This window comes from Dryobates pubescens, chromosome 6 (genome assembly GCF_014839835.1).
Source record: "Dryobates pubescens isolate bDryPub1 chromosome 6, bDryPub1.pri, whole genome shotgun sequence".
NCBI lineage: Eukaryota > Metazoa > Chordata > Aves > Piciformes > Picidae > Dryobates > Dryobates pubescens.
In genome coordinates, this window is record NC_071617.1 from 40,195,857 (window position 1) to 40,212,561 (window position 16,705).

Consider the following 16,705-nt stretch of genomic DNA (forward strand, 5'->3'; position numbering starts at 1 on the left):
TGTCATGGCAGTACCAAAGTCTATCTCATGATTCTTCTGCACCTGTGGTTCAGCACAGTTTCTCGAGCATTTATATTTCTCTTTGAATTAAAACTATGGTAAAATACTGATTACTGCAGCATGTCAGGGAAGAGCATACCACGAGTTTCTACTAATGCCAAATCTGCATGAGTTTAAATTTAGAATTTCACTGTAAACAAGGTGCAGGCCATGAACAATGTGAATGCTCTGACCTGTGGAATAAGAGAAATCTGAGTATACAAAAAGTTTCACATAAAACCATCAGATCAGTGTTGTATTATTATGGTGTGCTTTTGCAAGAATTTCATCAGTCATAAAGTCCTGCCCTGGGTTCGTTTGCAAAGTTGTCTAAGTAACCAATTCATATACACTATCTCCCCTTCATTTAAACAGCTGTTTGTTAGAGTGATTTATCTTTTAGAATTGGCATGGTGTATTTATAAGCTTGTAATTTTGCTTGATTTTTGATACTGGAAATTAAAATCTCATCTGATGATTAAATAAGTTACAATAGCATCGAAGTGTACTAAATCTTCTAGGGTGTGAAATGACTTAGCAAAAAATACAGAAGTATGTTGTTTCTGATGGGGAAAATTAGTCCAATTTGCCTTCATCTATATAATAATAACAAAAAAAAAAAAACCTCATTTATTCCATTCTCCTTATAATTTGTTTGTAACCTTTAGGCTTCAGTAGTGAAATCTCATGTAATCTGTGGGTGTTGTTTACTGAAGGACTCATGATGTTAGGGTCTACACACGGGCTGCAGTCTAACACAGAGCTATAGCCATAGAATTGCTGTTATTGGCAGAGTTTGCAGACCTGTAAAACAGTGTTCATAATTCCTATGAAACATCCCCATTGTCTGTTTTAAGGGAAGATGAAATGTTAATTGCCTGTTGAATAAGGGAATACATGTCTCCTGTTTATTTTCTGTTATGTTTCAGCTGTGGCTGTGAATGTAGTACTTTGAAAGATGTTTGCATATACAGAGGTGGTATTCTGGAAATTAAATTGGATAGAGATTACAAAGGAAAGAGACTCAAGCATTCTTGATTTCTAATGAGTGCTGCATCAGACTTCAGTACTGCTGCAAGGTTTAGCTATTTATGCTTTCAGGCAGAAGTTTTCCTTTATGTGACTGCTATTTATTTTATGAATTGCTAGTGTTTTGGTTTTTTTTTCAAGAGCACTAAATATTTGTGTACTAAAATATAATACCCAGTTACCTTCTTTATTAACTGTCTTAATTCAAAAGCTTTTGTGTATTTTGGATTATGTTTCTGTATTTACTTTTTCCCCCTAGGGATTTGTAGCATAAAATGCTCCCGAAAAAAGGAACATCTTGATAAACATATTTTTATGCTTTCATTAGTCCATCTTTCTCCAATTGCATGCACAAATATTCAGAAAAAATACAGTTCTAACTTTCTCCATCTATTGTAATCTTGCATATTCTGTCATCAAGACTGATACAATCCCTTTTTAAATAGACTTTCTATTTTTCAAGTTTTCAGACTAAAATTACCTTTTCCCACGTCAAAGTTAAAAATATATCTTTGCATTTCTTTGAGCTTGCACTAAGTAATAGCAGTAACTTTCAGCCTGACAATGTCTCCTTTATTTGAGGAATATTTTCACAACTTCAATATTCTTATTTTCTGAACCCTTTATTGGATAAGTCTTAACCATGCTTCCAGACTCTAGAACTGCTGCCATTTCTACCTTTTGGAAGTTTCACCTCTAGGTTCCATTTCTGCTCCTAGATAGCTTCTGAATGCATCATTAATTTCTTATGAGTGCATTAAGACTGCCTGAAACTATAATTATTTCCAGAGAAGAATAAATAAAATAGCCTCTTTTAGGTGAGTTTCTGCTAGGGGCCTCTTGGATGACTTCTATGAACAATATTCAGGAATATGTGTACATTTATTTCCCATCCCAAAACTGATTGCAACCTTCTCTGTAAACTATGGTTACATTTGTGTACTCTGTTAGGATTTCCTTTTATGTCCTGCACAACTGGCTGGTGCTTTTTTCTTTTGAGTCCACACATAAAGGTAGTTCACTAATTTCTAAACACAAAACCAGCTATATTTTAGTGAAGGGTCGTTCAGTTGTCTAAAATAATTATGAGACCTTACCACACCAGGTAATAGTCTGACTCATACTACCTTGAGTTTCTGTTAAAGGAAGATTAAAAAAGCACTGGATTTTAGTTCAAATGAATTAGCAGATCTGGGGTTGAAGTTGCAGGTAATAGACTAAAACATTTTTAGTTGTAATAAGCTCCTTGTATCTTAAAGAACTGTCACTGTCTGCATGTAAGAAAATGAAAGTTAAAGTCAGAGCATAGTCTGCCTTAAGTTTCAAAGTTTCTGCAGATTAGGTTGTACAATTGAGTTGAGTATTTTTGGTAGATGAACTGCACAAAACTTTGTAGTATGACTGATTAAGACCACCACCAACTGTATGAATAATGCAAGGAAGAGCTGCTTTAATTGTTCATTGTCTGCTGTAATATTCCCAAGTAGAATATATTTGGTAACAAGGAGAAGCTCCATCTTGGAGAAAATCTCATTATCCTAATTGATAATACATGTAAATAACTGGTAGGAATCCCCCAAATAAATTTTAACAGTTCCTTTTTGTAACTTCCAGGTTGATTCCAAAGAACAAGTTTTGGAATGCATTTGAATAATTCTTTTTCCTTGTATTACTAAAGTCTTCTTTGCATTATTTGATTCTTTTGCTGGAAGAGACTGAAATGTTATTACACTTGATATCAACAGTCACATTCACAGCTCTTACAGCAAACACCAATGTACTACTGTCTCAAATTCTATGTCATAGAATCACACAGAGTCAGAGAATGTTAAGGAATGGAAGGGACCTTGAAAGATCGTCTACTACCAACCCTCCTGCCAGAGCAGAATCACCTAGAGTAGGTAACATAGGAATGCATCCAGGTGGGTTTTGAGAGAGGTTTGGAGTCTCCTTCCAGAGAAGGAGACTCCACAACATCTCTGGGCAGCCTGTTCCAGTATTCTGTCACCCTTACAGTGGAAAATTTTTTTTCCATATGTTCACACAGGACTCCTGTGCTCCAACTTGCACTCATTTCCCCTTGTCCTGTCCATTGGGCATCACGGAGAAGAGCCTGAGGTCACCCTCAATGAGGTCACCCTTCAGTCTCCCTCAAGCTAAAGAGACCCAGCTCCCTCAGCCTTTCCTTATATGGAAGATGTTCTACTCCCTTAATCATCTTTGTTGCTCTGCACTGGACTCTCTCAAGCAGCTCCCTGTCCTTCTTGAACTGAGGGGCCCAGAACTGGACACAAGATGTGGCGTCACTGGGACAGGGTAGAGGGAGAGGAGTACCTCTCTAAACCTACTAGCAGCACTCCTTCTAACACACCCCAGAATGGCACTGGCTTTCTTGGCCACAAGGGCACCTTGCTGCCTTGAGGTCATCCTGTTGTCCATCAGGACTCCCAGGTCTTTTTTCCTAGAGCCTTTTCTGACAGATCAGCTCCCAACCTAAACTGGTGCATAGGGTTGTTCTTTCCCAGATGCAAGACTTGTCCTTGTTATATTTCATTAAATTTCTCCCTGCCCAACTCTCCAGCCTGACTTAAGTCTTGCTGAATGGCAGCTCAAACTTCAAGTGTGTCAGCCACTCCTCCCAGTTTTGTGTCATCAGCAAAACTTTTGATAGTGCACTCCCTTCCCTCATCCAGGTCATTGATGAATGTATTGAATAGTACTGGTCCCAGAACCAACCCCTGAGTGACTCCACTAGATGCAGGCCTCCAACTAGACTGTGTCCCACTGACCTCAACTCTCTGACGTCTTTCCTTCAACCAGTTCACAATCTACAGTCTGCTGGAAATTCCCTATTCCAGACCCAGATGCTTGGCTTTTATTAGCATAAACTAGCAAGAAAGAAGAAAGAGATGCTTGAATATCAGTGTCCAGCAAGACACAGGCTTTGAAGATTTTGCAGATCTCTCCCTCTTGTGGGCGAAGTAAGGATGGAATATAAAGGCTAAACGTGGCAGTCTTGTAAGCAGAGATAATCTGCCAAAGAAGGCACAGTGTTGCCCTACATTCCCTTGCTAGGACTATAGAAAAGAAGGGAGATTCTTAATGCAGTCACTTGGAAAATACTCCCTTAATAGCGGAGCAAAATCACCCCCATAGTGAATACGAACAAAAGCATTCATAGATAAGTGCTTCTACATGTAGCACTCTCAGGGAAAACTTGCTTACACTAACTCACTTTTATTGTCTTCAGTCTGCGACTCAGCTTTGCATGAGTTACCTGTTGCTAGTTTTGAGTGTGAAACTGCAGGCACTGTAATTTTATCTCCTTTGCAGAAAGTTGAGAAGGAATTAGAATCAAAACTGAATTTTCGGTCCCCTGAACTCAGGAGTAAAGAGTGAGTTCCATTCCAGAGAACCAAATCTTTGGCTGGTAACATCAGTACATCCTGCATTATTCTGAAAGATATATCAGCTTTGCCAAATTATTGTCCAGTATTCTCTGTACTGTTTAAAATTTGAGGAGCCCAGTATATGGGGCTTAGTATCCATGTGGAGACAGATTCCTTATTTGATAGTTTTTGTCATGTATGTCCCCCCCATTTCCATTTTTAATCAAATCTTCCCATGTCTTTAGTCTGCTTTTTTCTACCTCTGTGTATGTGTGCACTTACGTTTTAAAGATAAAGAGAAAGGATCCCCAAGACTGTGTCCAGAGAAGGGCCATGAGGATGATCAGAGGGCTGGAGCACCTCTCCTATAAGGACAGACTGAAGGAGTTGGGGCTGTTCAGCCTGGAGAAGAGAAGGCTCCGAAGTGACCTAGTTGTGGCCTTCCAGTATCTGAAGGGGGCCTACAAGAAGGCTGGAGAGGGAACTTCTCAGGATCTCAGGCAGTGATAGGACTAGGGGGAATGGAATGAAGCTGGAGGTGGGGAGATTCAGGCTGGACGTGAGGAGGAAGTTCTTCACCATGAGAGTGGTGAAGGCCTGGAATGGGTTGTCCAGGGAGGCGGTTGAGGCCCCATCCCTGGAGGTGTTTAAGCCCAGGCTGGATGAGGCTCTGGCCAGCCTGATCTAGTGTAGGGTGTCCCTGCTCATGGCAGGGGGGTTGGAACTAGCTGATCCTTGTGGTCCCTTCCAACCCTGACTGATACTATGACTGCTGAAGAGCTGATTAAGTGTTAGGAAGGCCAATTCAGAGCAGTTCCTGATACAAAAACATACCACTTGCTCCTTTTGAACCAGTCACTATCATTAGTGAGAAAGGGACATGAAGCCTCTAAACTAAAATTCTCATACTCTTTATTCTCAGAGCTATTGCATGTGAATGGTAGAAGCTTTTTTTTTTCTGGTTGTAATCATTATTAGTCAGGTGGTAACAGTTGTGCTGGGAAATATTTTTTAAGGACTGTGAAAATTGAAATGACCAAGAGAACTGTCCAGCTTACAGTTGATTGAGGGCTTTAGTAGTAGTTACTTAACAGTCAGTAAAAAATATGTGTTTTGAGTGCATTGAGTTTCATTTGTCTGTGGTCTGGAGATGGTTGAATGGAACCATGTGCAGATCCAACAGAAAGTGGATGTTTACCTCAGAGATTTCTCATCATGTGTTCATAAATTAGTTGCCTAGTCTATATTTCTGTGTTTCAAGAATGTTATTCTTGAATAGAATAATTACATGTTTTGATAGCAAGGCTAAAGAATGGAAAGATTCAGCAATGTAAGCCAGGTTTACTATGCCAGGAATGTTATGAGGCAGTTTTGAAGTACATGAAACTTTTGAGCTGTGTGAGGTAGGTTTGACGCTTTGAATACCTAAGTGTTTAAAAATTTGCAGACAAGCTCAACATTTCTTTTTTACTCTTAGCCAATGTTTTTTGGGGGGGTTGTGGACTTGGTTTCTAACTTTTCAGCCCTTGAAGCTGTAAAAGCTTAGGTGTCTATGGGGCTGTTCTCTCATGTTAAAGACTGCCTCAGGGCAGTAAATTTTGTTGTTAGAATTCTGCACTGATAATGAAGTCTTAGAGCAGACTCTAGAAGAATGTTGGTTTAGGCTTTCTGACCTAAAAAGAAAAGGTCTGTAGGAGATTTACTCAGTGGAAAAGAGCACAGTTTTGTTAAAATAGGAGATGGGAATTCTTTGGCTGTGTGACTTGTTGACTTATTGTCAGGGCTGTGACGTGTCATGGTATGTGTCATCTCCCTCCCTCATTACATTCCTTGTAATGTTACATTAGCCGGACCGAGTGCTCTAGTAAAAGGCCTTGAAATGTGAGTTTAACTGTTTGCTACAGCGCTTAAACAAGTGTAGATCACTATAGCATAGCAAGGCTGGTTTAGAAAACATTTCTGTAACAAAGCTTATGGCTTCTTTGCTTTTCCACCAAGAATTTTCGGTGTGGTCTACTATGATTGTAGAATATATGAGGAAAAAAAGTTTATGCAAAACTGAAAATCAAGTGTCCTATTATATGTGTTGGGATTTTAAAAACAAAACTCTAGAAGTACTAAAGGATGACTTTCTCAAAATCAGAATAGAGCTGTTGGTTAGGACTGTACCATTCTGAATCACTACAGGGGGAAGGAATCTGATATACTTGCACTCGACTGTTTCTTTCCTTTATTCCAAACTGATTAGTAGACTGTTACATTTGTTTTCCAAGGTGGGATTGAAATGACTTCAATGATGTCATGCAGAAGTTCCACTTGGGACTTATAATTATTTACTCATAGTCATTGTCTACAAAACAAAACTATTTTCAGTTTTAATCCAAGGTAAGGAACTAACATTCTAAGGAGATCATAAAAAAAGCCTGATGATTACACTGTTACTAAAAAGTGAACTAGGGCAATAATGTGGCTTATCAACTTTTGTCTTCAGTGTAGCATGTTGGTAAAGGTATTGAAAAGCATTTCAAATCACTTAGAAATTACATCTTTTTTTTTACTTTAAAGAGCTGAAATGTGATTCGAATGACTTCTGTCTTGGTTGTATAGACTTAAGAAAAACCTTCCTCAGGCAAGTGACTTCAACACAACTTACCATTTAACCTTCTCTTCCCCTTCCATTCCATTGTCTTGCTCCTTTCAATACCAACTGAAAACAAAAGCCCTACTTTTGTTAGTTTGCAAAGGAAACCTGCCATATGAGAACTAGGAATAAACTGATGAACTGATATCTTCCCTGAGCCTGAAGATAACTCTGTTTGCTATGTGTTAAAAGGGAGACAAGAATGGTGAGTGTCAGATGACAGTCACCACTCAGAAATTCCCTGGGGAGCTACCTCAAACCCATTAAGTAAAAAAATTGCTGTAAGGAAAATCATAAAGGAAAGCATCCAAAGCAGGGAGAGGATTTTATTTATTGGACAAAGGGAGCAATGTTTCTAACATTGCTGCCCTGACACCACCTCAGCTAGAAGCTCTCTCTGGGGAAAGAAGATAAAACATATTGACATCACTGGAGAAACACCTAGTGAATTTCAGTGCTGCAGGATTGATTTAATGAATAAATTGCTGTATTTCTGTGATGACAAATCAAATGGCATGGATTTACCAGAAGCTTTTCTCCTTAGAAAGCATTATATTACTGCAGTGTGTTTGGGCATAGTGATGGCTGGACATATGTGTTTCAGGTGGGACAAGATCAAGTTGATAGGGTGTATCAGGACAGAAAGAAAAAAAACAAAACAAAATAGAATTTACCATGAGTTGGTAAAAAGTGGAGACTTCAGGAGACAGTGTTGTTGTTTTCTTTAAGGTTTTGAGCAGGTTTTTCCTTAAATACACGGAGAGGTTTTTTTCCTTAATCTGTATTACATGATTTGCATCTAAATTTACTTATGTTTTCTGGAACTTGTATTTTACTTTATTTTTCTTTATTCTTCTTCCAGCCAAAAATGCTGCATGCAGCTATTCTCAATATGCTGGTTCTGGATGGTGAATCAGTCTATGCCTTGACTTCTCAACCTATTTTGCTACTTATAGCTAGAATAATCCTTGTGAATTCAAGACACAAACTTGCATCTCTCCAGGTAAGAAATGTATGAGCAATTATTTAGACTGCCAGCTACTTACTAATTGGCTTTCTCATTCTTTTCTTCATACCTCATTGAATCAGGTTTTTACAAGTATATTTTTCTTAAAAATGAACTGTTTTCTTACCATCTGCCTCAAAAGAGAAGAAAGATGCCTTCACTACCTGGAGAAATTAGAAAATTTAATAGGAAGCAAGTTTTTTGAAAGACATACTTTGGGACCTTGTTTGAGGGAGGGCAGAGAGGAATGCCCTGTAATGCAGCATACATATACTATGCCCATTTTTAGAAACTTTGGGATGCTGTTAATAGTTACTGCATGAATTCTAAGCCAGGAGATCTAAATGTCAAGTAAGTCCTATCTTGTTTGTCGTTGTCTTCTACTTCTTCAGCAGGCAACCATATGAAGGCTATCTTAATTCTCTGTTTTCATTGTTCATTAAAAGCAAGAAGATATGATTGACCTCTTCTTGAGAGACCTTTTGTCTGTATCTGCTTTGTAGTTTAGCAGTAGTCTAGTTGGTAGCTGGACTCTCTCAAACTGGAGGACTTTTAACAGCAGTAAGTTCTCTTTATTGCATTCCAGTCGAACAGAACTTGGCTGGAGATCAAAATGCCACATGGTCCTTCTTTATGCTTGGCTGACAACATCCATTCCCAGCTGAGTCTTTGTATGAGTGATGAATTAAACTGCGTGGGAGATGTTGGCTGAACTGCATTTCTGGAAGCCAAGCTCTTCCATCATTTTCCCTGTTATTCACAGATGAGTGCTGTTGAATTTCAGCAATTGGGTCAGTCAGGGAGGCAGAAAATGTACCTGGTATAGAGAATTCCCTTGCTGTCTCCTCTCATACTGAGATAATGGGGGGCTGCTGTCTACCAAGTGGAGATCTAATTCCTTGTGGCTACATCAAGTTTGGATAGTAGTTCAAAAGCAACAGCTGGTAAAAACTACATTGATCAACAAGTCAATGTAGCAATTAAACCTTGCCATTCTTTTTTGTTTCAGCTTGATTGAAAAGGAGCCTCAACACTTACTCTTTTTTGAGATTAGCACAAATAAATTTAAAACAAGATAAAAGACTCTGAAATGTATTATCTAACACATTTATAAAGTCCTGTTTTGTTCAAAAATATTATTGTACACGGAAGATTAAATGCTTAAAAATCCTCTCAAAATTCTTGACTTGGCTCCCAAAAAACTGGCATTGCTGATAGAATGTTGTGCAGAGCTCAGCTGGCTTACCCAAAAGTTTACAAACGTGCTTTCTCTGATACTAACATTTCTGAGTGGCGAGCATCAGGCCTCAGGAAATTGTCATTAAGCTGGATCCTCAGTTGTGTGGGAAAATGAATACTTTGTTATATAAACCTAACCCAAAGTAATCTGAAACTATTTAAATTGCCCTTAGGTTTCTAAATAAGTGAAATGCTGGGATTTGACCTTTCTTCACAAAGCCTATTGTTTGTGTGCTTTTACTCTGTTAAGCTTGCTATCAGAAGTCATCTTTCGTTGCTCTCTGAAATAGATGCTATTTTTTTTGATGGTTCCTTTCAAGGGATGTCACAGTCAACTACATAGGATTGGTTTAGATATTTACGCTTGAATAGCATACAGTCCTCAGGTCAGACTTGTAAGCATACCTGTATAAAAAGTTCAGAAATAGATACCTCTTGGAAGCAGTCAAATGTCTGTTTTCTAGAAAATTGTGGGCATGCCAACAGTAGCAGAATAACTAGTAATCTCAGGAGCCTGTGGAGAGGTATGCCCTACATTGACAGGCAATAAGAATAATTTTAAGATCTAGTACTATCAGTTAGCTTTTCCACGCATTTTTTCCTGGTGGAGCCGTAGAGGCACAAAGTATGCTGGGGAATTTATGCTTTCTGTATACAGCTTCCTAAAATCAGGTGTTTCCTGAGCTGTGATTCAGCTCTGCTGTAGAAGGATTATTTAGCTCAAAAAGGTATTTGCCCTTCTGAAATTCCACATGCAAACATTAATGCTTCCAATTACGATTGTGAAGTGTTCTCATGAGCAGTTATGGTCCTCTTCCATTTCTCTCTATCTCCTTTCTACCCCCACCTGAAGGAATGAAAAAAAGGTAAAATGGAAAAGGGAAAAATGCACAGAAGGGCAATACTAGACGATCAGAAATACTGAATGGCTTCCACTCAAACAGTAGCCAAATAGTCTAAGACTCTTCAGTCTAGAAAGATTACTGAAGAGTGAGATCATTGCTGTGTACTAAAATCATGAGTTTCTTACCAGATTGTGGTCCTAAAGCTTTGCAGGATTCAAAGAGTAGCTGGAGAGATTAACAGGGGAAACCCCATCAAACACTTAGAGCACTGTAGAGCTGCTTGAGGATGTTAATCTTTATGATAGATTAGTGTTTGATTTTTATAGAAAGGAGCTGTTTTGGATGGCTTCATAATTTTTTAGACATTAGAATCAAGTAGATTATGAAATCTGTATTTTAAAGCCACTTTTTCCCCCTCCCCCATTTTAAAGAAAAGAGATCTGTACTTGTTACTAACTTGAAGTATCTGTATCTTCTTTCAGACATTATCTTGGTGGACTCTGCGATGTGTGAATATTCACCAGCAGTTGTTAGAGGAAAGATCACCTGAGCTATTTACTCTTGCCCAGACCTGTATACAACAAGGTATGTTTCTAATTTCTTCTCATATTGGCCTATAGCATCAGTTGTAAGATATCAAAGGAGAGGAATTTGTGGGCACAACTCTCACAGCGTTCTTATGTAATTAGGGAGAGCAGAAAGGGAACAGAATGCTCTTAAACTGACAGAAAGTTGTCTCATGCTGCTTTCTGGTCTGCAAGATGAAAATGGGAATACGCAATTGTAAACAAAGGTTTTCTTCACCTGTACTTAGTACTGTTATCTTATCACAAGCTCACTTGAAGTCATTCTGTACAGTTTTTATTTCATAGAATCATGGAGTTACCAGGGACCTCAAGGATCAGCTAGTTCCAACTCCCTTGGCCCAGAGCCCCATCTAGCCTGGCCTTAAAAACTTCCAGGGATGGGACTTCCACCACCTGTTTGGACAACCTGTTCCAGTGTCTCACCACCCTCAAGGTGAAGAACTTGTTCCTAACATCTAATCTAAATCTCCCCTCCTCTACCTTGGATCCATTCCCCTTAATCCTATCACTACCTGACATCCTAAAAAGTCCCTTACCAGCTTTCTTGTAAGGCCCTTTCAGATACTGGAAGGCCACAATAAGGTCTCCTGGGAGCCTTCTCCTCTTCAAACTGAACCCCAACTCTCTCAGCCTGTCCTCATAGGAGAGGTGCTCCAGCTCTCTGATCATCCTTGTGGCCCTTCTCTGAACACGTTCCAGCACGTCCATATCTTTCTTGTAATAGGGGTTCCAGAACTGGACACACTACTCCAGATGGGGTCTCATGAGGGCAGTGTGGAGGGGTAGAATCACCTCCCTCGCTCTGCTGGCCACACTTCTCTTGGTGCAACCCAGAATGTGATTGGCTTTCTGTGCTGCAAGTGTTCACGTGCAGCTCATATTGAATTTCTCCTCCACCAGCACCCCTAAGTCCTTTTCTTTAGTAAGAGTTATTTAGAAAGGAGTTATTGGAAAGGAAATTTCCTTTTTTTTCTGTATCTTCATGGGGGACAAACTTATTTTTCTACTTTTTTTCTATTTCCACCTAAGTCTTGAGATTTGTTACCTCTCTGCATTATCACAGAATCATAGAGTCAGAGATTGTTAGATGTTGGAAGGGACTTGAAAGATCATCTAGTCCAACACCCCTGCCAGAGCAGGACCACCTCGAGTAGATCACACGGGAATGCATCCAGGCAGGTTTTGAATATCTCCAGAGAGGGAGACTCCACAGCACCCCTTGTCAGTTTGTGCCAGTGTTCTGTCACCCTCGCAGTGAAAAAATCTCTCCTCATGTTTCCATGGAACTTCCTATGCCTCAACTTCCACCTACTGCCCCTTGTCCTGTCATTGGGCATCACCAAGAAGAGCCTGACTCCATCTTCTTGGCACTCACCATTTACTTATTTATAAACATTGATGAGGCCACCCCTCAGTCTCCTTTTCTCCAAGCTAGAGCCCCAGCTCCCTCAGTCTCTCCTCGTAAGGAAGATGTTCCACTCCCTTAATCATTTTTGTGGCTCTGCACTGGACTCTTTCAAGCAGTTCCCTGTCCTTTTTGAACTGAGGGGCCCAGAACTGGGCACAATATTCCAGATGTGGCCTCACTAGGGCAGAGTAGAGGGAAGAGGAGAACCCCTCTCAACTGACTAACCACAGCCCTTCTAATCTGCCCCAGAATGGCATTGGCCTTCTTGGCCACAAGAGCATATTGCTGGCTCACAGTCATGATTCCATCCACTAGGACCCCCAGATCCCTGCTCTTCAACAGGTCAGTCCCCAACTTGCTGACAGTGCACTCTGTTCCCTCATCTGGGTAGTCAATGAATATATTGAATAGTAGTGGTCCCAGTACTGACCCCTGAGGGACTCCACTAGATAGAGGACTCCAACTAGACTCCATCCCATTGACCACAACTCTTTGACTTCTTTCCTTCAACCAGTTCACATCTACCTCACTACCATACCACACTTCCTCAGTTTACCTGCAAGGATGCTGTGGGAGATGGTGTCAAATGATTTACTGAAATCAAGATAAACCAATCCTTTGCTCTACCATCATCCATCTACCTGGTTATGTCCTCATAAAAGGCTATCAGGCTGGTCAAACATGACTTCCCCAAGCATGATATGGGTAAAACCAGGTTGACTGTTCCTAATGACCCTCTTATCCTTGATATGCCTGAGGACCACACCAAGTTGTTCCATTACCTTTCTGGGGATGGAGGTGAGGCTGACCAGTCTATAGTTACCCAAGTCCACCTTCTTGCCCTTTTTGAAGACTGGAATGACATTTGCTTTCCTCCAGTCCACAGGCACCTCTCCTGTCTGCCATGGCTTACTGAAGATGGTGGAGAGTGGTCTGGCAATGACTTCCACCAGCTCCCTCACCACCCATGGGTGAATGCCATCAGGACCCAGGGATTTATGGATGACCAGATTGCTTAACTATTCCCTAGCCCAGTCCTCATCATGTAGAGAAAATAGAATACCTTAAAATGGAATTACATATACATATATATATATGTTTACAAAAGCATAATGTAGAAAGTTAAAATGAAGTGTAATTGTGTTGCTTGGTTTTTTTGAAAGAAATGAAGTCTTATAAAAACTGTTAGTATTTACTACAGCAACTGATAACAGCTGGAAAATGAAGGAAAACTTTTATGTCTATTTGCCTTTCAGCAGTGAATTAGCTAAAAATTCTCATTTAACAAATCTGAAACATCCAAATGATTACATTTGAGAGATTTTCAGAATTATCTTTTGTATTTCAAATACATTCTTCTTAAGTGTGAGGTCAATGTCATCAAGTCAATATAAGGCAGATGCAGCGATTCCCTGCTATTCTGAATCTTCTGTTGCGCAAAACCAACAGGGCTCAGTGCAGTTTTTCATCCATTTGGCCCTGTGCAAGGCATGGTATGGGGACCTGTAGGGCTGTCTTAAATTTGGGGCATCTGTGCTGCTGCAATGATAATGCTTCTGTAACCATGATAGTAATGATGTGAAACATTCTACAGAGGTCCTTGAAGTCTCAAATGCTTACACTGACCATGTTTTGGGGTTGAGACTGCAAGTAAATACTTAGGGAGTGGTAAGACTACTTCTCAATGCATCACTTCAGTCTATTATAGCAGTATATATGGTTTTAACACAACTAATTTTATATTCAGATCATTGAAACACGATAGCTGTGGAAAATGAAGTATGGTATGATTATAGACTATAGCATGTTTTTTTCTTCTTTGAAATAGAATAAAAATCATTCATTTGGAAAGCTGCATTTTGGTGTGGTTTCCATATGTATACTTGCACATTAAAGTATCTTGCAGGTTTTTCACTGAGAACAGCCCTTCAGATTTTAGTGGCTCAAATTATGCTAAAGAGTGTATGCAAATCTCTGTTTGCATCTGTATAAAATCCTCATTGCATTTTTGAGTGCTTTTCACAATACCTCATGAAAAACACAATTTTCTTTTTTCCTCATGTAAACAGGATTTTTGTCCTTTGGGAAACCATCAGAGGTGCATCGTATTTGTACGGAGAGTGAAAAGCAGGTGAAGATAGCAGATGTTCCAAATAATTTGCTACATTTTTTTCCCCCCACTCTTCTTACAGAAAGCAAAGCTTCTGTTAGGCAGATGTTTTATGGTCCTGTGGACATTGTTCTCTTTTATAAAAACAGAGAGTGTGTTTCATGATCTAGATGGGCAAAAGCATTAAGGCTTCAGACTGTTTCTTAGCAAAGAATACACATTACTTAAATGTGAATTTAACATTCAGATAACTTTCTCAGTTTTGAAGTGATGTGGATCTTCTTAAGATTTTTTTTTTTTTAAGGGTTAAGTTGTAAGCTGCTGCATTCTCTATCTTACTTTAGTTGAAAACTATTGAAGTAGTATTTTTAAATTACTAGTTTGATGTCATGAAACAAAAATCTCTAAAATCAGACTTTGTGAGAAGTTGTTACTGAGCAGGATTTGTGCATGCAAATTCTTATTTACTGAACTTAAAGTAGCTGTGTGAAAATATGTTCAGAATTAGGAGCTTTCTGTGTTAATTGAAAGATTTCAAGGATTAAAATGTAGGCAAAAAAAAAGTCTAGGATGTTTAAACAAAATCTTTCAGGCTAGAGTTGACTGCCAATCTCTAAAATCAAAAGCCAGAGAAAAACATTTTAAAAATCATTGATAATGTTATTAATATATTATTAATCTGAAATCATGCTTGAAAAGGTAAGCATCCATTAAATAAAACAGCATCTGTGTCTGACTTGGGTACCTGTCTTTTTAGGTACTGTGATGCTCTGGGCTTTTGAAGACATCTATTTCAGCAGAAAATATTTACATAATAAAGTAGTAGAGCCCAAAGCAAAAAACCAATTCCATTTAAAAGTAGCTCACATGAATTGTTTTCAACTTAATGGTCTGCATTTTACTATGCAAGGAAATTATTTTGTCATTTACTGCGATAGAATTTAAATATATAAGAAATACAAATGCTTCTGTGCTGCTTGAACAAATACCAAATCTTCTAGAGATTTCAGATCTATTTGCAAAGATATTTTCGTCTGTTCAGATGGAGAACATGATCTTTATCACTCAGCAAAACAGTAATTATAAAAAAATAGAGCAATAAGCCTACACACAAGCAGAATCCATCTAAAGAGTCCTAAGCCTCCATTCAATGCTCAATCTGCTGGTAAAACTCTCTCACTTGAAGCCTCCTACTTAAGGGAAGGATATTAGCTCAATATTATGTGTTCTGAATTCCTGTGTACTTTAGCAGGTCCAAGGTAATTAGAGGGTTTTTTTCAACTTTTATGTAAAATATGAGCAAAGATTAATCTTTTGTTTGTTCTAGTAGTAATCCTTAGATAAAACACTTGAAAAATGCTTTGAGTAGTGCCTCTCTTGTATACATTGACTGTGGATTTTTAAACGCGTGGAGGTCTGAGGAGCAGCAGGTCTACAATGAGCAAAACAGACTTTCTCTCCTGGTATTTTAAATGTGTCATTCTCCTGGACTGCATCCTGATTGCTTTTTGTTTTCTTAATTTGCAGTGACAGAAGCAGAAACTTTGTTCAGATGTGGTGAAAGCTGGCACTTAGCAGTTCAATTCCACCTTGAGTGTGCCTATACGTTTTTGTATTACTATGAGTATAAAAAAGCTAAGGAGCGTTTTACTATGGCTAAAGACATAACAAAACTGCAGATTAATCTTACAGGTAAGTTCTGCTTATGCAGTCTATGGTCATGGTTGGTTGGACCAAACTAACCTATGGCTTGTTGGGGTTTTTTTACATACCCAAGTCAAAAACAGTAGTTTCAAAAATTTTTACTTTTACCAGATAGGACTTACTTGTTTTCTGAGAATTAGCATGGCTTGAAAAATGGAAGAGCCATGTGTCATATAGCTACAATATAATGCTTCATAAACACAGGTGTCTCAGCAGTTGTATTACAACCCTTCCTTCCTGTGTTTCATACCAAGGCTACTTGTATCTGTTGTGTCATGATGAATGATTCTGTTTGTTTCTTTGGAGACACTTCTATAGAAGTCTGCATAATGATTTGTTGCAGTCTTTCACCTTTTATGCCACTAGCTTAGATAAAATCACTTCCAGGACTGGTGGTGTCACAGGAAACAAGTAGAAATGCCAAATTTCTGATGAACAGAAATACGAAGCACACAACCACTACGGAGACTTTATGATTATCTTTTCAGAACTGATTCTTCAGACTAAGGCAGATCAGATTGCTGAAACTTCCTTTAAAATACATGCATAGATATGTTGACTTACTGGAGCGTGTCCAGAGAAGGGCAGCAAAGTTGGTGAGGGGTTAGGAGCACAAGCCCTATGAGGAGAGGCTGAGTGAGCTGGGGCTGCTTAGCCTGGAGAAGAGGAGACTCGGGGGTGACCTTATTGCTCTCTACAACTACCTGA

General features: G+C 39.0%; 1 protein-coding gene across 1 annotated transcript in view; it reads left to right on the top strand.

Moving 5' to 3' along the window:
* TTC27 (tetratricopeptide repeat domain 27) overlaps positions 1 to 16,705 on the top strand; it is a 124,517-nt gene that overhangs the window by 10,608 nt on the left and 97,204 nt on the right. The window contains exons 4-6 of the mRNA XM_054162364.1: positions 7,961 to 8,101; positions 10,671 to 10,773; positions 15,821 to 15,985. Of these exons, the coding sequence (XP_054018339.1) occupies positions 7,961 to 8,101; positions 10,671 to 10,773; positions 15,821 to 15,985 (409 nt within the window). The remainder of the gene's footprint in view (positions 1 to 7,960; positions 8,102 to 10,670; positions 10,774 to 15,820; positions 15,986 to 16,705) is intronic.